The sequence below is a fragment of the Apis cerana genome, linkage group LG2, assembly GCF_029169275.1.
Source record: "Apis cerana isolate GH-2021 linkage group LG2, AcerK_1.0, whole genome shotgun sequence".
NCBI classification, from domain to species: domain Eukaryota; kingdom Metazoa; phylum Arthropoda; class Insecta; order Hymenoptera; family Apidae; genus Apis; species Apis cerana.
Genome location: NC_083853.1, coordinates 11,011,069 through 11,033,998, shown reverse-complemented (window position 1 = coordinate 11,033,998; position 22,930 = coordinate 11,011,069). Strand labels below are relative to the sequence as shown.

Here is a 22,930-nt window from a genome sequence, read left to right as displayed (position 1 = left end):
ACGGATGTTTTTTTAAAGGAACGAGCAGAAACCAGAAATTAATAACTCGTTTAACGCTTAGCTCGTTATATCATCCAACGAACAACTCGCTCCTATTTATCAACCTGATAATATTTATTCACCTATGATACGGGTAATTTCATCTTCGGATCGAGTCAATCCGATCTTTCCACGAACGATGAAACGTTATTACTTCCAACTTTATTCCATATGAATAATACTTTGATTCAATTATGCAAAGAGATTCCCGTGCAATCGTTATCTCGACGGCCAAGAAACAATTTTCGCATCGATTATCGGCCGTTGATCAGGCGTTACGCGGCGATTAGCTCTCTCGAAGCTCGCCTCTAAACAACATTTCGCACAATGACCAGTTTCAATTACGCCAACTTCATCGAAGTAATTTAACAACTAGCCGGGGAAACGCGCCGAGGGATCCGTTCCCTCTCTCCATTCCTCCAGTAGCCTCTAACGACTCCATCTTCCAGCGAAGAATCCACCCAGCTGTCGAGAACTTTCGCCAACCAACCGAGGAGGAACCGAGAGAGAGAGAGAGAGAGACGAATCGCGCTGTTATACGCATTATCGTATGCAGAGAGAGAGAGAGAGAGAGAGGGTGAAAGAAGACGGGGTGAGCGAGAGAGAAAGGGTGATACGTGATATCGGTATAGGAAAGGCGACGCGCACGGTAGACAGGCACGAGAGTGGAAGGGTGAGAGGGAATGTATATAGAGAGGAAAAGAGGAAGTGGTCGCATGTGGAGCATCGGCAGGCAGGCAGGGTGGAGTCGACGACGAGGACGGTTAGGCGTGCGCTCTGGGCATATCGGCTTTTTGGAGAGTTCTTGGTCGATGTTCCTGGTTCCTGGTTAACCCGCGGGATCGGTTACAAGCCAACCCGGCCACCCGATTGGTCCATTTTGTCAGCGACACCCGCCCACGCCACGTTATCGCGCAACTACCTCTCGCTTCCTATATCCTTCTCCCTTTCTCTCCATCCTATCTCCATATTTCCCTCGCTTTCCTCCTCCACGCCGTGGCCCGTGTCGATAACCTCTCCTACGCTTGATCTCTCTCCTCTATCTCTCCCTCTTTTCGCACACGCTTTTAACTGTCTCCACGACGAGTCTCTCTCTCTCTCTCTCCCTTTCTCCCTCTCTCACTCCATCTTTCTCACCCCTCGTGTCTCTCTCGCCTTCTCCACCTTGCCACGCTCCTTGTCCCTTCACGAACCGTCGACGCGCACCCATTGACCTTCGAGTGAAAAAGATTCGTGTGTTTCGAACGAACCGCGACCTCTTCTTCGTATTCCTCCTTCTCTTCCTTTTTTTTTTTCTTCCTCCTTCGTCTTCGTCTCTTTTGGGTTCGTTAACAGAGAGTCGGGTGACTGTGCGAATTCGCTGGTTATACAGCGTATTCCGTGGGGAAGAGGGGGGAGGGAGAGAGGAGGAGGCCCCTTGCCAGCAGCCAGTTTAAATTGTAGGAAGGACGCGGCCGCCACCTGAATTGCCTCGGCTCTTTCTCGCCTCGGCGAGAAGTTATTTTAATTGTTTCCCCGCGCTCGCGCAACGCCTAAAAACCTAAAAAACGCGCCTCTCGCTTCTCGAGATTGGAGAAACGACGACATTAAATAGAGAAACGATACGAACGACGCGGCGATATTCGGACGAAACGGCGAAAGGGGGCTTCGATAATCGTCGTGAAACGATTTTAACCGGTTAACCCGTTAATTCCGGCGTAAATTTGACGAATATTGTTACGCTGCTTAATTTCGAATTTTGTGGATATCGGAACGGGTTGTTGAGTTGAGATCGATACAGGGATAATTAACGATAATTGAAGACTCACTCGGTGATAGTTTTTGTTGTAATGTCATAATAATAATCTGTTAATATATTTTCGCGTGAATGTATTTACAGGCGCAAATAATATTAATAATAATTATTAATAATATTAATAATAATAATGCTTCATCTTCCTCTCGTATATTTATATATGTATAATTCCGTGTTAATAGTCTTTACGTAAGGTAGCTATGTATACATGGGCTGTGGTAGTATGTTCATATTTATAAGGTGGTAAGGGCCGATTATACAAGAAATTCTGCTAACGTGTTGTGTATTCTCGTGTGTATCTACAAAGACAGAAGGGGGGGGAGGGGAAACCACCGTGTTCGCACGGTTTCTTCTTGCATCCTCTTCTTCTTATTCTCGCATCTTCTCCTTTTTATATTCTTCTTCTTATATTCTTCTTCCTCCTCTTCTTCCTCTTCTCCTCCAACCAGGCTCGAGTGGGTCGATCGATCGATCGTGTTCCTTGACAATCGAGCTCCCTCGAACCGCGTGCAACTCCACGGAGAATAAACGATTACTTCGTACGGCGACCGTGTCGAGAGATTAAGGAAATTTACAAATTGCTAATCCCTACTTAAGCTAGATGGGGAAGGTTTCGCCAAGTATCTTAAATTAATACCACCGATGCTCCGTCTCTCGTTCCATCTCTCGTCCATTATTTTCAACTCGCGTTTATACATATACACGTTCGCGTTGGCTCGAACGACAGCATTGTGCGATTTCAATTTGGGAAAAGATGTTTAGACGATATTTTTAATACATTACAACAGATCGGTTCGTTTCGTTGGATCGAGTTACAGAGTGTCTCTTGTCAGCCCGATTTGTTCGACGAGCATCCGCGCATCTCTCGGTGTATCCGTTGATATCTCGACGTTCTAACGAGATTAGAAGGCTCACTTATACGATACGATTTTATCGTATGCTGAACAACGTTATTTTTTCCTCTTTCTTTTTTTCGAATCTCGTTCTCGATCGACGTTTCAGGCTTACGTTTCGTACGTCCTCGAATCATTTTTTACCATTTTTCCATTTCCGAATCGATTGATTTTAAACAGATCGACAATACATCATGTAAGCACGTACGTTTGAAATGACGACGAACAACAGTTTCAGGCAACGATTACACCGAATAACATCTTTTTATTTTTATTCGAAAGCATCGCTATGTACAGACTACGCAAAAAGAAGAGAGAGAGAGAGAGAGAGAGAGAGAGAGAGAGAGAGAGAGAGAGAGAGAGAGAGAGAGAGAGAGAGAGAAAGAGAGAGAGAGAAAGAGAAAAAAATCGAAAAGAAAACACCACTAGCACTGAGTTCATTAGCCTCGAAGCGGATCGATCTCATATTCGGGTTTTTTGTTCAACGAAAAATGTATCCATCCTCGCGTGGCCGTCGTTTCCTCGATGATTTAAGGCTATTTACACGTGACGATCACTCACTCTCTCGCGTCATCTTCGTCTAATTGCACACGTCCGCTCCCGCGATCCACCCACGCACAATCGACTAGAAAAATTCTAGTCATTGTTTGTATCGCGATATTAATTATCAAATTATCCATTCCTGTCCATTTTTGTCTCCTATCTCTATCACTTGAACAACGCGAACAAGTCAACACGAATATTTGATTGTTAATTTTATTTTTTTCCCTCGAGGGGGGGGAAAAAAATTTTCAATTTCTTCTATTATTTTATTATCATCATCCAACAAATTCTTCTCTCCCCGAATTTCGAACGAATTTCATCCAAAGTTTCTTCGAGAATCTTCTCGATGGACCTTTGAAGTCGACCTCGAATTCCAATCTTCTCCTTTTCCTCTTTCTTTTTTTTTTTTCTTTTTCACAAAACCTCGAACCGTTTCTCGAAAAACTGGTGCTCGTCACTGGCCATCACCGGTTTCCCCGACACCCCGACGGGCCGTCGATGATCGTTCTCCCCCGAGATCGTGTCCTCCGGCTCGTCATCCTTGTCGTATCACGCGGGCGAGAACGGTCTGTGGATCTGGGGCGGTTTCGGATTCGGCGGGGGTGGCGTGGCGACCCTTATCAATCCCTGGCCTTGAGACTGAGCCTGAGGTGTCGGTTGACTGGCCGGTGGTGGAGGGCTGCCTCGCGAGGAGGGCGTGTGAGGGCTGGGCACAGCAACCCTCAGAGGGCCCGTCACGGACAGGTTCGTGGCCATTAATGGCGGGCTGTGCGCTTCCGACAGGCTGTCCGACAGACGCGAGATTCCACCATCCGAGAGCCGCGAGCCATCCGATATTCGTTCCGGCAGCTGGTGCTGTACGTGGGGATGGTGGAGCAGGCCCTCGTGCGGATGCAACCTCGGGGGTGGCAGCCCCAGAGGATCGGGTAATCTGGAATTGGAAAGCATTGCAGCTTTCAGATTGCTATTTCCTTCGGTACGAACGATTCTTCGACCTCGATTCTTCGCTTTGTTCGTTAACACGGTTACGTAACGTTACGTTTGACGGGCAAAGTTCAACGGTTGAAGTTGACGAGTAAAGTTGCTTCGATTGTAGTTTGTTATAGAAATATAATAACAATCGCGGATAATTGTTCAACGCCGGGATTGTATGAAAAACGGATCAATTATAATAGCCAGGAATAATGTTTCAAACATTTTAATTAGTAATTAGTTGAAGTAACTTTATTCGAGATTTTTAACTGCTAGGTACTTTTTCAACGAGTCGACTTTGCAAAAAGATATTTAATAAAAGGAAAAACACACGAAAGTAGCTTTTATAGTTTTACAGTTAAAAATTTTTCATTCGATAAATGAAATTTCTTTAATTCTTATTTTTCAAAAGATAGAATTGAAAAGGATATTCCATCTAATACATAAACGAAACAACAGTACTCTTTGAATATCTGTTTCGAGATGGAGTGATGAGTGTCACGCGATGAAGGATAAAGTTTTCAAAACTCACCTGGATCCGAGATCTCCCCTGGGCCCTACAGCTTGGAACGGGCTCGTTTCCGTCAGCCTGAAGATTCCACCGCCCGAGATGTTGGGATGATTGTGTTGCGGGCTGTGCGGTCCAAACCGGAAGCCTGTCGGCGGGAATTTGAAGGCCGTCGCGTGGTTGAATCGAAACTGCGATTGCGAAGGATCGAAACGGAAATTTAAGGATGGCGGTGGCAGGGGACCAAGGGGCCCGAGAGGAACAGGAGATGGTTGATGAGTTGGCGGAGGCGAAGAACTCGGTGACGCGGGCGACGTGCCACCGAGCGAGATATCCGAATCCTCCGAATCGCTGCCGCCCGGTCCTGGACTCAACGCGCGTCGCGTATTCCCGTTTCCTGTACCGGATTGTTGTTGCATTCTGAAACATAACGTCGAGGAAACTTTTACTTTTACTTTTTCGATTTCGCGTCGAGATCGAACTCGAATCTCGCGCGCAAACCTTTCCTCTATTTTCTTTCCTAACGTCCGCTTTCGTTCCAGATCGAAATCAAGCTAATTCCAATTTTCCATCCAAATGTTTCTTTATTTCATCGTTGACTTTCCGTCTCTTTGATTCCAGAAGCCGAGGAAATTCGAATCTCCCGCGTAAATCTTTATTTTGTTTTTAATATCTGCTCTCGTATCGTTTTCGTTTCGAGATCAAGTTAATTCGAATTTTCCACTATTTCATCATTGACATCCGTTTTCATAGTGAGAGTGAAGTCAAGAAAATTCGAATCTTCCGCGTAATCTTTCTTTATTTATTTTTTTTTTTGTTAACATCTACTCTCGTATCGCTTTCGTTTTGAGAATCAAGTTAATTCGAATTTTCAATTATTTCATCGACATCCGTTTCCGAGAATGAAGTCAAGAAAATTCGAATCTCCTGCGTAAATCTTTATTTTTTTTCTAGATCAAGTTAATTCAAATTTTCCACTATTTCATCATTGACATCCGTTTTCATTTTCATTGTGAGAGTAAAGTCAAGAAAATTCGAATCTTCCGCATAAATCTTTCTTTATTTTTTTTTTTTTGTTTTTGTCTATTCTCGTATCGCTTTCGTTTTGAGAATCAAGTTAATTCGAATTTTCAACTATTTTATCGATATCCGTTTCCGAGAATTAAATCAAGAAAATTCGAATCTTCCGCGTAAATCTTTCTTTCTTTATTTTTTTTTTTATTAACAATTACTTTCGTTTTCGTTTTCGTCGATGTGTCAAGCAAAACTCAATTCGAATCTTCGAGAATTTATTTTGAAAGGAAAAAAAAAAGAATCGTTGGCCGCGCAATATTTTCCACCACGTCCGTCTTTGGTTACTCGTTGGAGGATCGCTTACTCGAGCATGCATCTCCCGTCGAAGGGTTAACAAGAGAGGTCACCGATTATTGGTAGCAAGTCGGTCAGCCCCGTCTCTCGAGCAGCTAAGGCTCGCGTAGGCGCGTTGCGGACGAGAGCGATGAGAATTTCAATTCGTTGCCCGACCTAGGGTAAAGCTAATCCAGCCTGTTACCCGGCACTGGAAAAACACTTTGTTTCCAGTCATCGCCGCGGAGCGGACTATAATTAATGAGCGGGCCCATCCTTCCCAGGTGAGCAGAAGGATTCACGGGAGAGTGAACGACGATTCTCGGGCGACGGGCGACGTACAAAAGAAGGATTCACCTCATTACTCGGGAGATTACGGATAGATATAGAAACGGCTCGCACGAAAACTTCTCACACGACTCATCCTTCGTGGTCAGGGAGATAAATGGCGAACGCGGTCGTGGCACGATCGGAACGGATGTCCCGACTTGTCGACAGGAAAGTATTACTCACCCACGTCACCCACGAGCGAGTTTTAAACGCTTTAGGCCGCCATTATCGAGAAAATCCATTTTATAATTCGTATTACCGGCTAACGTCAATTCTCTTTCTTTTCTTTCTCTTTTTTTTTCTCGTTCTTATCCTCGAAGATGGATAAAAGAAGAAGAAGAAGAAGAAGAAGAAGAAATTTTCAAACGGAATATGCAAGATGAAAACTGCAAACACCTCGAACTTAGGTGAAAATAATTTTTCCTTCCATCGTGTAATCGTGTAATAAAACGCGGAAAAGGAAAACACTGTGAAGGGAATTTACTTTGAGCGTGGAAAAGTAAGCCACCTCCCGATCCCGGTATTAAGAGAAAGGAGAATCATTCGCAAGTCTGCCAGAGACAATGAGATGTTGTGGTCGCCTTAAAAGCCTCTTCGCTCCAGATCGATTCAACTCCTGGGCTCCTGAGATACTCCCGTATTTTCTTTGCTAATCGAGTTTCGAGCCCGCACTGTTACCACGGTAACACCTCGAGTGATTTCGAACAGGTTCGCTGCTCGAAACGAGAATCGTCCGGATGGAGGCTTCCTCACGCTCCAAAAAGAGGAGGGCGTTCGGCAGGAGAAGCGCCAACTCTCGAACTGATTCGCCTTTTTAACGTGGCACGCCTGTCCTACGCCTGCCTAAGCTGTCTAAGATCCTCTCCTTTACGAGTCTATTTTCACATATAAATTTTTCATATTTTTATTCGTATCCAGTGTAAAAAAAACGTGCACTATTTATCCAATCATCCAGTTGGATGTATCAATTTTCAAACTGAGAACGAAAAGAAACGTTCGATAAATTCATTTTCTTCATCAGAACGAGATGAGATATATTCTACGTCGAAAGAACGAAATTATAAATCAAAGACTCGAATATTAGATAAATATATATATATATATTATATATATATATATATAAATATATATATATATATTATTTCTCGAAAATTGTATTATCAGATCAGAGAAAAGAGATGAAAAATTTTCACAACTGCTGTACTCATCGCGAAGGGGTTGAATCAGTTTCCCTGGTAAATCTGACGTTTTCTTCGCACTTTCTCCATACAGAAATATATAACGAGACGTCAATTTCCCTGACGAAGGTATGAAAGCGATTTATTCGATTCCGGGGACACAGAGGAGGAGGGTATAAAGGCGGTAGAAACGCGATTCGTGTAGAGGCCACTCTCACGTGGACTTTTGAAACGCGTTGGACACGGTAATCGAACCCGTATACCCTTCCTCCTCCCTCTTCCTCCCTCGTTTTGTTCTCTTTTCTTTTTCCTTTTTTTCTTCAACGTGTCTCAGATCAACGGGACACTCGACGCGTTTTAATTATGCCCCCCAAGACCGCTCCCCCTTTGTCTTGGCCCTTTCACGAGACACCCGCACGAGCGGGCGCGACTTATTATGTGTGCCAGCCTCTTTCCGTTTTGTTCCGCTTAGTGCCTCGTCCGACCGATCGTCCTGTCCCTATTCAACGCTTCTTAATGTCGTGGAATTAAAGTGCGGAGGCTCGAGCTTACGGTGTCAATTTTTTTCCCCCTCGAATGAATCTCGAATCACGAAGAACCGGTATCAATTCGTCGAACGATCAAAAATCCTCCTCCTCTCTCTTTCTCTCTCTCTCTCTCTCTTCGTATTCTCCATTCCACAATTCCGTTGTGAAAATTGACGAGCTTATTACGAATTCGCGACTCGTTTCTTCCCCAAAGAGAACGAAAAAAAAAAAAAAAACTCTCGACTCATCATCTTCCTCCCTTTCTAATAAATTGTTGTTATCGCCGTTCGCATCAATTTCAAAACGCGAATAATTAAAATTATAATTAGAATTAAGCATCGCAGGTTCATATCATGAAACGGTGTTGCCGCGGTATATTGTTTCCGCGGTTAACGAGGGATACAGAGGTTCACGGTTCGGTCGCTCGTTAAAACTCAACGAGCTCTCCGACGAAAAAGGGCCACGGTTCGACGAATTTTGCAGCGAGTTTCCCCTTCTCTCTCCTCTTTTCCTTTCTTTCTTTCCTTTTTCTTTCTCTTTCTCTCTCTCTCTCTCTCTCCTTATGTAAAACGTACGTATATAATGTATTCGCGGCCTCACTTGGTCCACTTGGGCCGCACGCGTTCGGCCAAATTCGAGGCGTATTCGCGTGGCGAATCGAGGGCCCGCGTCGAACGAGGCGCGCACAGGTGACGAGGTAAGTTTTCGGCGGTGGCGAATGATTAAAAAAAGAAATTCATCAAAACCCGCGCCCGCGGGGAAAGTATCAGGTGCAACGCGAGGAAGACGGCGACGAGGATGCCGCTCCGCCGTTAAGTATTTATGCCGCATGACGAGTCACTTTTGTAATCCCTCCTGTATGCGTTATACGTTGTAAAGTATTATGCGCGGAGGACGGGGCGGCTCGAACCGTGACGGAAGCTACTGTAATTACGCGCAAGATGGTCGTCCTTGTGGAACCCACCCGATCGATCCCCGATCGAGAAGAAACTTACCGCGGTGAAAGGATCCCCCGCTTTTCGCCCCGCCGAGGACTGACAGCCTCTTTAAAGAGTGATTCGATCTTTTTCGACGTTTAAACGTGGTTAACATCGATACTGTGTCCGTAATTTATTCGCCATTTTTCCACGCCAATTCTCCAATATGAATTTCTTTATCTCGAGATATCATATTGGCTCGAATAGAAAGTTTTTCGAAGAATTTTTTCATTCGGGTTTTCGGATAGCTACTTATAATGAATGGTAATCTTTAATAAAAAATGCGAGGGCATTCCGTTCAATCGGGTAAAAATTGCATCTTTGAAACGATTCCCAATCGTTCTTCTCCCTCTCCTCTCTTCGTATTTTCGATAAAGGACGATTTCTTTGGTAAAAAAATAAACCTATAAAACGAATAAAATTAAAAATACAAAAAAATTTCATTCGCTTTGATAAAATTACACCTTTAGAAAGATTTCCAATAATCTGTCTCTCTCTCTTTTCGATAAAAAAAAAAGATTCTTCTTTCTTTATAAAAATAAAGGCTAACTGCAAAAACGAAGAGAATGCAAAGAAATTCCGTTCAATAAAAATTGCACCTTTCAAAAGAATACCCGAGCCAATCGTCCTTCTCTCTCTCCTCTCGAAACTAGTTTCTACGACTCTTCCCAGGTAACAACAAAGCGCGGGGGAAAGAGAGGCGGGATAAAAAAAAAGAGAACACTTGGAGAACGATCAATTTCAACCTCGATATCAGAATCGGATCTATCCTCAACTCCAGTAGAGTGACGGGGGATATCATTTTAACAGAATCTACCCCCGTGTCGAACACAGAGAGAGAGAGAGAGAGAGAGAGAGAGAAAGCGTAAATTTTTCGTGTCGTCGTCGTGGTACGAGCCGATCTCGGACCAGCCCCCCCTCTGTATCCCTCCTCACCCTGGCGAACCCTCGATTTAGACCAACCCCGTGCCATGCTAAATACTCGGCGAGCACAATGGAGAACATATCATTCGAAAATCTGAGCTATACGAGGGCCTCCACAAAAGGTAACTGGATACCGGTACGAGGAGGAGACGGCATGTGAACAGAGGGCCCGCGATTTCAAGCGAACCTGGACCCCTACCCACCCCCTCCTACCACCCCTTACCCTCGTTCCACAGCTTTTTTTTCGTCTCTAGCTCATTTTTAATAGCCGCTAATAGAGACGTTAAAACGATACGGGCCCTCTCGGTCGACTCGGTTCCGATGCTCATATTCTTTCTTTGCCCGCTCTCCCTCCCTCTCTTTCTTCCTCCATTCCTTGTATACGATATATATGTACATTCCTTAAAATATAGTTTTCCATTCTCGATTTTATATATATATATATAAAATGTGTTCTGTTTCCTTCGTGTATTAGAAATCGATGAGAGATATTTCGAGGGAGCAGAGAGTGGAAAGCGTGGCGTTGATTTCCTCGTGAAGTGAATCATCGAGCGAAGCGATTTGTTTGCTCGCACAATGTTACGCTGTTATATACGCGCGAAAGGAAATGAAGAACGCGAAGTTGTTTCGAGGAAGAAGCGGCGAGACGAATCGTGGCATCCGCGCTTTCGCGAAAATTTCATCCTCGACGAGTTTCTTCTATGCGGTATCGGCGTTGCAAGAGGCGTCTGGCGGGCTCGAAACGAGGCAATGAAAAGCGTGAGGCTCGTTCACAGGTAGCCCGTGATTTGCAGTATTTTTAATCCGGGCCGAGGATCGGCATTCGTCGTTTTCGTCGTCGTCGTCGTCGTCGACGACGTCGTTGTTCCAACATGGCCGTCTAAAAGCGAACGAGAGTGGCCTCGTTTGCGGCCTCGATCGTTTTCGTCTTCCTGTCGTCGCCGGGAGACGACTCCTGAGAAACTGCTGGCAAATGTTTGTCCCCGAACAAAGAGAGTATCTCCACCGTCTCTCTCTCTCTTTCTCTCTCGTCCGTTCCGCCTGTTCCGCCCTTCGAAATCACGATCTGTTTAAAGAGATTTTTAAGCGAGCAGAAAAACGATCCTCTCCCTTTCTCATCGCCTCGATCCCCCCTCCCTCCCGTTTTCGCTCGAAAAAACGTTTCGCGTCCGTGTTTTTGTCACGGTTTGTTTACGAGAGCTTTTTAACGAGCAATTTTTTTTCCATGATAATTTTTAGAATTTATCGAAAATAATCTGGAATACTCCTATCAGATACACAGGAAACGAAAATTTATTAACGAGTCGGGGAAAAATTCTATCGGATTATCGTCCACCGTTTTGTTTTATCGAATATCGAAATGTCACGAAGAAATTAAGGGTGGAAGGGGTAGAACGAACGCGCACCGGTCTCTCGAAAAAAATTTCTCGAACGACCTCGGGCAGGACATTGTTTCCTCGCGAGGGCAGGAGCGATTCTTCTACCAGAAGAACGACAAATAATTTCCTACAGAGGCATAGACATCTCGAGTGTTTGCCGAGGTCCTCCGCCGAGGCATCCGCTAACCTGGACCGTTCCGTGGGAAAATCCTCGGAAATTAAATCCTTGCCTCGGCCTCCACCAAAGAGGATGCCCCGGTCCAGACTAATCCCGTTGTTTTAGGCTTTCCCGGGCTTGCTCCCGGGGAAAAATTACTCCCGGTTGGTTAGTCATCGCGGGCAACCCCGAAAGCGGAACGCGGCTACGGAAAATTCTCGTCCAACGAGTCGTAGAAAAAATATTTGCACTCGACCGAGATAAATGAGAGGAAAGAGGATAATTTTCTGTTCAGGCGGCGGCGGCGGCGGCGCCTCCTCTTCTTATATCGCCAGTTTCTCGTTCGAAAACACAATTTACCGATCAGTCTAATGATCCAAGAGGCTAATTAACGATCATATCTTTTCACGGACGGCGGATCATCGCCGAATCTTTTCATTTTTACGCACGCCGTGTTGAGACGGTTATTTTCTGCTTGGACGAGATCCGTCCGTCGAGCGAGAATGCCTATTTATACGGGTAATCGTTATTGCGATATTAGTCGAGCCTGGTAAATCTTTATTTTCTAACTTACTTTTTTCTCTCTCTGTGTCCTCTGAGAGAGGTACATTCGCGTAGGTTTAGAGGCACGCCGTAACGATGAGAATCCGGCGTCTCATTTAATTTAATGACCCGTTTTCGAGAAACTTGGGTCGGCCCGTACACGAGAAATCACTTGGTAAATAATTAATGTGTAATCAGACTCGGTTTGTGTGCATGAGTGAAAGGGTCGAACGACGAATGCGTCGGGGCCGGGTGGAATGGCAGTAGCAAGGGCGCCATCGAGGGCAACGCGAGAACGAAGGGTGTTTGCCAGCAAACACCATGGAGGACCTCTTAACGCATTCTAAACCTATGCGTGGGGCTCTTTTCGTTCTTCGGGCAAAGTGACGTGGAACGACGGGTATCAGGGAAGTGGCGGGAGCCTCGTGCTCGTCTTTTAATTCCTGTTCTGCATCTTCTCGAGAAATCCGACGGGCAATATTTGCCCGAGGAATTCTGTTCGAGAGTGTATTAACCCAGCTTGGAAAACAGAATTTCGCCGCGTAACCTCCTTTTTTTTCCACCAATTTTCTCTCCTTCTTTTCCATCCTTCTTCTTTTTTTTTTTTTAAACGCGGACAAGAAGCCTCGTTACTTAAAGGATAAGAGAGAGAGAAAGAGAGAGAGAAGTTTCCCAGGGGCGAGACGAGTGCACCACAATCGACGTCTCTCAATTATCGCACGACGAGGAAAGAGAGGAAACGTTGAATGGCATCCGATCGAGGCACGCGCCGTCGCTCGGAGGAGCCTCTCTCCGAGATTCGAGAGCCCTCGAATTGATTCGAGTCCCGTGGCACACTTCGGGGCAAATTAAGTTTCGCTTCTGAAATATGCTCCTTCTCCCTCCCTCCCTCCTCCCCTTTTCTCTCACCCGCCCTCCTCGGACCTCCCCTTTCCTCCTTTCCACCGCCATTCATCTTTGCTCGTCTTTTATCCGCGAGGATCGCTTCAGCGGACCGTGCCGCTCGGTGCCGTTGCGAATCGCATCGGGAGTGATTGTTTTGCTGGGAAAAAAGTCGACCACGATATTGGGGACGGCGGGAGATCGCGACACGCCGAAACGTCCCTCCGAAAGAAAGGGGAAAAAGGAGGAGGAAAAGAAGAAGAAGAGGAGGAGGAGGAAGAAAAAGAATCTCCCGCTTCTCCCCCGCCTCCTCGTCCATCTCGATTTCTTCGAGGCGTATTCTCGAACGCGCGTGTATCTCGTGCGTATACGTGGCTTCTAAAAGGGAGCAAAATATTCGACAATACGAGGGGGTGTATCGAATTCCAGAATAAAAATCGGTCTCGCCGGCCGGATGAATGAAGGGGATAGATGGGTGGATTTAATTCCTAATACACGGGCGGACCCGTAGGAGCCGGTAACTTAAGGAGGTCCGGCGTGGAGCGTTAGCGAAGCGAGAAGGAGGACGAGCCGCTCGCAAAAAAGAGGAAATAGCCCCCGGTAACCTCTCGTTTGCACCGGCGCACGCTCAATTAACCATTTCCAGGGAAAAAATTCGCCGGCCAAATTCTGCGCGACAGCCCGTGAAGTCCGCGGCTCGTGTTCACCGCGAGGCAACCGAGCTTGGGGGGAGGGGACGACGGACGGAACGTAGAAGAATCGAGAAGGAGAAGGAGAAGAAGTAGATCGAAAAGGGGGACACGCACGCATATCGAAAGGAGGAAATGGGAGGAGAGAAAGAAAAGAAAAAGGAGAGAAGAGTATGGAAAGGAGGAGACAAAGAGGGGGGCAGAAAGGGAAGGGAAGTAAGGGAAGGACGAGCATCGGAGGTAACCCTGTATCGTTTTTCAAAGAGGTGAATCTTACCTACTACCCCCTTTCGTTCGCTTCGTTTCTTAACCTCGACTTTGCTTCCATCTCGTCCACCTCTGTTTTCTCGTCCTCTCCTTGTCTTCTTCTCCTTTCTCTCTCTCTCTCTCTCTCTCTCCGTACATCGAGGATCGTACCGCACCGTTGGGTATAAGATTTCACGTGTACGCGGGGGATAGATCAGATTGGCCTGGCCTTAAGCCGTCGCAAATTACCCCGTAAGCCTTTTAGTCGCCGTGTGTGTGCGTGTGTTTTGCTGGCTGCACCCTACTAAACCTCCTCCATCCACCTTTCCTATCCTCGCCAACCGCGCCGTTGCCCTCCCCTCGCTCCGCTACGCGTTATTATTTTGTTGCCCGGTAATATCCCCCGAAACCCCCATGGGGCTTTGCCCAGGCCACTCTAAAGGGAATCTAACCGGAGCTCGCGGTCTAGGAGGGAGGGAGGGGTGCACGTTACAGAAATAGTTCTAAACTCCTCGGCGAATTATCGAAATCGGGCACCGCCTTTTATCCCTTCGAAGTTCGCGACAAGCGGACAACTTTAAATTGGATACGAACGCTTTTCGCGCTTAATGCCGTCCGATGAGGGAAGAGGCAATTCCTTTGTACTTTTCTTGTATCGTTAGGAAAATATCGTACGCAGCGGAGTATTTTCTAGCGTTGTTCTTGTAAAATATACGTCGAGATCACGGAGGAATCACGGCGGAAACAAAGTGATAAAGATTTGTTTTTTAATTAAAGAGATATGGAATTTCGTAATTTTAAATTTAATAATTCCAGAGATTACTTAGTTGAACGATGCTCGCGCAGCGAATCAAAGTGTTGCGAGCTCGTTAAAATTACGAACATTTATACGTTGTTGGATCAAGAAAACGTGTAATAAACGTGTATTTCGTGACTATCTATTCAGTTGCTAGATAATGTGATATGATACACGCTAGAGCATTTATTATGTGCGTTAATAATTCCGTGGTAATTACGTTTATTCAATGTCCAAACTTGTGTTTACTTTCTCGATTTATTCACATTTTTATATCTTCAGATCGTTTATCCGACAAAATTATTCCGTAATCAGATCGTACACGTTATGCGTTTCTCTAATTTTAAGATATAGCCATTTTAACTTATAATTATTTTCCTCTAGAGTTCCTTCAGACCTCATAATTTAGCGAACAGTTGAACGGTATAAATGTTTAACGTTTTTTAAAAAACCATTTTATTTTCTTTTTTTTTTAAACACCTATCTTTGCAAATTGATAGATCAACCGTTGAAATATAAAAAGTGAAAAACACACACACACATATACACACCAATCTCAATTTTGTCGAAAAAATTGATCGAGATTGCTCATAGCCAAAGAGAGTGGAAATTTCAATTTGCGAGTAAATCCAGTCGAAAGTGTATTGAGAGAAAACAGCTATAACAGGATACGGATAGCTGGCTAAATCTATCTTCTTTAGCTTTCAATGCCAGCATCAAAAGGCGAAGACGCGAGGCCCTCGGGGCGGTGGAGTAAAAATTTAACGCAATTCCAAGTGATTACCACGGCCCTGTGATACACCCCTTATGTATCCACCCCTTGATTGGCTTACATTGTCGATGCTTAACTGTTTCATGCACCAGTGACCGACTAGGGGGATATCATTGCGCGCGATAGGGGTAACGTTTTCATAGCCCCCGGCGGGGGTGGGGAGGGGTGGTCCCCATCGTCGTCGTCGTCGTCGTCGTCGTCGTCATCATTGTCAAGATTCAAATGTAAAAATCGTAACCGGGACGATAATTTCGGTAATTCCATGACCGAAAAGATTGCCACGTTTGAGACACCCCTTTTCATACCCGCTCATCATTTGTCCCCGTTATAACCCGAAAATAATTCACGAATCGCGTGACGCAAAAGTCAAATCTCTTATCGATGCGACACACATTTCCGTAATCCCTTTTTATTTTCTTTACTTGCTCGCTTACTTGCACGGCACGGTTGGAAATCTCGTTCGATTTCTCTAACACTCTCGCCCCGTCATTTTTTTTCTATCGCTCGGTTAAATCGGTTAATACCTAATAACGGCCGATCCATCAAACGCTGAAACTTCCTGTGAAATGTCAAACCTTTTATTCCGCGTTATCCGTGCGTCGTGGTATTACGTGATTACGATGATGCTTATCTCGAGGAGGATAAAAATCGATACACACACATATATATATATATATATATATATATATATATATATACGTACATTGTAGCGTACGTTTCTTAAAGAAAATATTCCACGAATAAAGAGGAATAAAAAGAAGAACGTTCGAAATCGAAAAAAAAAAAAAAAGAAAAGAAAAATGAAGCTCTTTAACTCTTACGTATCCACTTTCTTCTTACCAGAAGGATCATCGGGCCTGATGCCTGCTCGTATAGGAAATAACTCTTTCCCTGGCTCGTTCGAGCGACAAAGAATTTATATACCGTGGGGGTTACTCGATACCTTGCCGTGGCATAATACGCGCACCGTATACGTGCGTGGAACGCGTTTGCGGCCAGGTATGTACGCGTTAAATGTACGCGTCCAGGAGATACCATCTCATTTAAGGATCAGGATCAGGAGTACAGTGTTGCGTTACATCACCCGGTCACGGTTATCCCTTAATATACCGGGTGTTCCCTTAACGAGCCCGAGTAAACGAGAGAGTCGTGTTACTCGGAAGAGGAACGGACGGAAGGGATCGGTCGTCGTTTCAAGAAGAGGAAAGAAGAAGGAAACGAAAAAGAGGAAGAGACGAAATTCGAAAAGGACGAAAGGAAAAGGACGACGACGAATTGATCAGGCTCGTTATTTCAATCTTCGAATGGAATTTCGCGACGTTCGCGTGCAATTACGCGGTTAAAATATGACGGGGGAGTGGAAGCCGCGATCGAAGCCCAAATTATAAACCGCGCCTTGTCATCGTTTGACATCTAATCGAGCGCATTTACGGCCCGTTATTACCGATTATTTCTGTTAAATATCATCCCAGTCCCGAATGAACAACTCGGCGGCCTCTCACGTGTCGCGTCCAATCGCGGCCCGAACGTGTCGCATTTTCGACGCGACGCTCCTTTCTCCAACGTTTTATTCGGAACGAACGAAAATCTGTGGCAAGATTTACTACAATTAAAACGTATCGACGATTCTCTCCAAGTTACGAATTTGTTCTCTATCTGATCGGAAGATTGCCAGATTTCGTGGCTGTCTTTCTCGTCGGCCTACGTTATTATGCGTCGAGGGGAGAAGAGGGAGGAAGAATAAAAAGTCGTAAGAAATACTCGTCACGGTATAGGTCGCTGCTAATTGTCGCTATAATCTACGCGGCGGGACCGAAATTCCAAGTTGTTAGATGCTAACGATTGCGGGGACGTGCGGAGGGGAGACGTTAATTATCCTGGCTAATAACGAAGGCTCGCGCGGGGCCGCGAAAGAGTTTCCAAAGGCTTATTCGGCCGGGAAGTGTAGGTATTACGGGTTATATTAATGGAACGGAATGGAACGTCTCCGGAAAACGTCTTCGTGAAAAACAGCGGACATATTAATTTTCGAGCCGTATACGATTATACGATGCCGGTGTTGGTATCGATTTTGCGCAAACTCGGGCCGAGTTAATCAAGGATTGATTTATGCGCGTGTTATTACGAAAGGCAGGAAAAGGGAGAGTAGGAGAGGCGTCGGGGATTCGCCGGGCAATTATTTAACGGTGATTAGAAGCGATTTCGAATTAACGAACGAACGAACGAACGAACGTGGAGAGTGTCGAGAGAGCGGAGTCACGTCTGAGAAAGAAGAATCCGTTTAGCTAATTTCTTCCCCGGCAGACATCGGGGCGAGGAGGCGCGGGAGGAGACCCCCCACGGCGTTCTCTCTCTCTCTCTCTCTCTGTTGATTCATTTTATTAATTTTTCTCATTCCCCACGATAACTCGATCCGGAGACGAAAGCAGAGGCGTCTTCGACGACTGGTGAATTAAAGACATTACGACGAGTCACCCCCGAAATCGGTCCGTTCGAGCGAGATCTTCTTCTGTTCTTTCTCGGAGGAGAGAAAGAGAGAGTGTAAGCGAGGAAATTGCAAGCTCCGTGAAAAAAATTCGACGACACGGTTAGCTCGTCGGATTTATTATTACCACCTTTTCTCGAGCTCTCATTATCATTTCTAAATTGTTCGTAATTCGTAATTCGTAGAAATACTCTTGATCAACGTCCTTTTCAACCGTATTTCTTGTACGCTTTTTCTTTTTTTTTTTCTTTTTCTTTTATATATTCTCTCCTCACTGTCATCGACGCGGAGAATAGAAAGGACGGTCCACAGGGAATAAACGTAGCCGAGCAGAAAAATTAAACGCATTCAGTATCTCGTAGGGTGGGCCCAGCCAGAGAAGAAGGGGGAGAGAGTGCGAATCAATTTCTGACGTGCCGTGGCCGTGCCCGTGTAAACCAATTTCAGGCAATTTCGCGTCAAGAATAGCCTCTTCAACAATGAATTGACCCCACGCGAGGACCTTTCCAATTTTAACCGATCTCGAGGATACTTCTTCGGGAACGGGCCGGCCTCCACCGTTACTCCCCTTCGACGTCAACGAGATCTCTCTCTCTCTCTCTCTCTCTCTTCCCCTCCATCCGAAAAATTTTAACTCTCGATTTCGAGACGAAGCGTATAATTCCGGTGAAAAATCTCATTTTCTATTTTTTTCCTTTCCTCTCCCCCCTCCCTTATTTTTGCAAAAGCATTTTCGACAAAGAACCGGGTTTTGTGTTATCCCGTTATAGACGTTACTACGATAACTCGATAACGACGATAATAATTTTGATCGATCAAATCGGGACGTGTTTCTTCCACGCATCAACACCGATAAAAATCTCGATATCGCCATCCGCCTTCGACTCGGTTCTCGATTCGAAAGGAACAACGGATTCGAGAGAGAAAGAGAGAGAGAGAGCTTCTCTGGAATCTCTTCTCCCAAGGGAATTGAATCTCCCGCGCACTGCGTTTTATCGCCAGTATTTTCACGCAACCCCGTGACGTCCCGAAATTAACGAATCCCTGCTCCCCGAGGACACGGTTTGCGTTAGACGCGGCCAACGACGCACGCGTCGCTTGATATTCCTCCCCCTCCCTCTCCCTTTTCAATGTTCCGGCCTCTTCGAGTGTCAAATTTAATAAGCTCGCTATCTCGATTTTCCTCCGTCCGGAATACGCAAAGGCCGCACGCCGCCGTCCTTTCGCCGTATTAAGAACGAGGCAACCTCCGGAATTGCGAGCTGAAATTCGCTCGATATCGTTCCTCTCGAGACGGGAATATTCTTCGACGAGAGGATAGGAGAACTTTTTCCATTTCACCCGGATACGTTATTACCCTCCTCCCCCCACGACGCGTTAAATAGTAATACATCCAAGCCGCGTAATTTGCCTAGACGTCGTCGAGCAATTTATTACGCACCCCACAAAGGAGTCAACCTTGCGTTTCAGGGAAACTCGATTACCGAGGGGGAGGGGGCGCATAAATTGCCGATAGCTCCCTCTCCCTTCCTCGCTTTTCCTTCTCCTCCGTGATTCCATTTTGTTTCTCCCCCCTTCCTCAACTTCAGCTTCCTCAACGGACAAGTCGAGGACAATATTTCGTTCGTTCGCAAATTTTGTTATTATATATCTCGATATCGGTGTAGTAAAATCGTTGGAAGAGGAATATCAGAGGGGCGATTCCTTCCCCTTCCCGCGGACGAGCATCCGCAGATCGAGGCAATATCTAAAAAAAATCATCCATTTTTAGAAATGCAGAGGTAATGGAGCAAACTGTTGTTGTGAGATATAAAGAAACAAGTGAAAAAGAAAAGAACGGTGGTAGCGAAGTCACGAATGTCGTGAATTGTCGAGTTGGAAAGGAAGAATTCGAACGAATTTTTTCGCGTGGAAATATACGTAAAAGCATACGGGCGTGCATGCGGAGAGCAAGTGGTGTGTATCGTGGGAATGTAATAAACGTATCGGACGGAAAGATCGGAACGTTTGCCGTTTAACGTGTTACTACTGCACACTTCGGCCGGATAATTACGACTACGCGCATAAAGGCCCACCCCTTGTTAAGACGTTTGAGATCGACGTTGACAACGTTGCATGCGGATACAGTGTCATTAACACCACCGTTGTTCCACACCACCTTGCACCTTGACAAAACATTAAGGTCGCGTATTTGCATCGAGAGAGAGAGAGAGACCTTATTTTTATCGTTCGAATGCATTCGTAAAAACTTTTCATTCCACTTGACACTCGTGGAAACGACATTACGCTCCACAGAGGCGCAAAGAAGCTTAATGGAAGGGAAGAGTGTTTCGATTCAGCGATAACAGGCTACCTGAAGAATTTCCTGAAATTATCTACTCGTCCCATCGATCCTACTGCTACGTATTCCCCGAAATACACTGGCAGATTGCTGATTTTACAGCATTTCCTCTTTTTGGCTTTACACACTTTCGTCGATGATTTTTAGACGAGTCAAGCTGCGCTTAAACCTGACTCGCGCACGAGGGAAACGCGAGTCAAGAATTAATCCGTTATCTCCACCACGATTAATTTCTCGCCCCTGGAGAAGGAGTTCGTCGACTGTTCATCGCGCGTGTTTCGAGGTATTAATGCGTTGATCATTCGTTCGGATGATCCAATGGATGAAAAATCAACGATTCTCTTGGCGAGATCCTCTTTTTCCCCTTTTTCTTTTATTTAATTCACGATCACATCATTGGCTGTGTCATCGATCCTTTCCGCGCTCGGAAACTCGTGATTATTCGCGCGAATAAAGCGCACGATATCGATCCTCGAGCTCGTGATACGCGCGAATTCTTCGGGAACGCGTTTACCGCGCTACCGGCTACAGATTGATTTTTAGATATTTTGCAATATAACCGGTTTCTCGATTACCTAGAAAGCGACCCGTTTTTTCCCCCATTGTATCGATCGCGCGCTGGCCATCGCCAACCAACCGACGAAATAATAATAATAAATAATACGATCGCTATTTCCAACAGATTCTCCGATTAAATTCTCTCCTCTCTCTCTCTCTCTTGCCCAAAAATATTTTCCAAATCACGTAATTCGTAATACGCGTCGACTCTTGCCGCGTTCTTCCCTCTTTAATTCACAGCCGCGCTATAAATCCATCTGGTAACGCGGATCGCATACACGGCTACCGTATCTAAAAACACGGGTGTAATTATCGCTACTTTGTCCGCCGGTAATTACACCGTGTTATTACACGAAAAATGCTCCTCCCCCTCCTCACTCCACGGCAGGAAATACAGAGAGAGAAAGAGAGAGGCGAGCGGAGAGGAAATCGCGCTTTAAACGATACCCACGCGTTCGAGCGACCTGTTCGCGTCATGGCCCGCCCGTTTGATCGTTGCAATTATTACGCAACCAACATTTCGCGAAACTATTTTTTCCATCCGAGAACATATGTATATATGTGTGTCGATATCGCGGTGATGGTGAACGGTGGGAGCATACGTTGGTCGCTTTTCCATTTCCGGTGTAATTAGAACAGTCAGAGGTGAACCACGAGCTCGTATCTTGGCAGTCTCGTGGCGAAATTAGCGGTAGGCTTTTGCGTAACGCGAGAACGAAATTACTTCTCGGCCCCTATTGTTCGTGTATGCTTGTTTTTCTTCCTTGTTTTTTTTTTTCCTTCTTCCTTCGCGTTGATGATTTTCTACTGGAACTGTACGAGTATTTTATATATACGCGATTTAAATGGTGGTTGAGTTTGAGGCGAGTTCGACACGTACGAGTTCTTTCATATGCGATAACAAAGGGATTAAGTTGATTTGAGAATCGAAATTAGCATTAGATCGTTTTCTTAAACAGGTATGTGATATTCCGATTTCGTATAACGTTTATTAACGGGAGTCTAGTGAGTCTAATCGTGTTGTCGATTGATAAATGCGATCGATTATAAAAATACGCGCGACTCGACTCGCACGTTCGTGGTGTCGAGCAGGTTGGCGTGTCTTGCACGGAAGATCGAATAAGATCGAATTTCTTCCATGTGCCAGTGCACACGTCTCTCGAGAAGTAATTAACGAGGTATAATTTAATACATTATATTGGTGGAAGATCTTTGAAGAGCCTAGAGAGTTAAAAAAGAAATAGAAAAGAAGAAAAAGTCGGTTGAGCAATACTTGTTATAGGCTATTTAAGTTTACGTTAAATGAAGCGAGACCAGAGCGCTGAATATATTATATATTTAATTCTTGGAGTCTCCGTTTCGTATCATTCTTGAATCATCGAACAAATCTCGCGAACAAAAACTGCAAGGCTATTACTGGCTATTCATTCTCGAAAGTCATTCGCAAAAACCAAACGTTTCCAAAATTATTCGATTAAAGAAACGATCGAGACCCTCGCGTGATGATCCTCGATATAACTTCATCGATATCCAATATAAAAAAAAAAAGGAATAATACGATAAAAATACGTAATAATTTTCATGCTTGTTCCACATTCTTACAGAACAATCTCTCTCCTCCGTGCGAGGATACGTGTATATCCACAGAAATTTCGATTGGACAAAACGATAAAACCGGTTTTGAACGATCCCGATGGATTAATAACGCTTTTTAGTCGACTTTGAACGAGCGTGGGGATTTACATCGCCCCACTGTGTCTCTCTCTCTACCTTGCTCCGTTCGATCTCTACCTACTCGTATTACCGATCTCCAACCGATGGAAGAAACAAACTGTTTCCCCCTCCCCTCCACGAGTGCTTGATTAAAAATACTTGGCGTACTGTGCCCGTATTATAGAGAGAAGACACTGTAGAAGAGATACCGTAGAACGTATGAAGCAGGTATATAAAGCGAGTCACGAAGCGTTCACGCATTCGTCGTATTCGGTGCAACAGGAGTTTATCGCCGTGTGGAATCTTTTCCTCGGTCGAAAACCTCGCTTTTCTCCG

The 22,930-nt window shown here is 45.2% G+C and overlaps 1 protein-coding gene across 4 annotated transcripts in view; it reads right to left on the bottom strand.

Annotated features, from left to right (window-relative positions):
* Positions 1-1,851: 1,851 nt before the first annotated feature.
* Positions 1,852-22,930, bottom strand: part of LOC107996894 (homeobox protein SIX3) — a 46,850-nt gene continuing 25,771 nt past the window's right edge. For all 4 annotated transcript variants that reach the window (XM_062071130.1, XM_062071127.1, XM_062071128.1 and 1 more), the window contains 2 exons: positions 4,775-5,170; positions 1,852-4,201 (listed from right to left, as the gene is read on the bottom strand). In XM_062071130.1, coding sequence (XP_061927114.1) covers positions 3,820-4,201; positions 4,775-5,170 — 778 coding nt within the window. In that variant the 3' untranslated portion in view covers positions 1,852-3,819. The remainder of the gene's footprint in view (positions 4,202-4,774; positions 5,171-22,930) is intronic.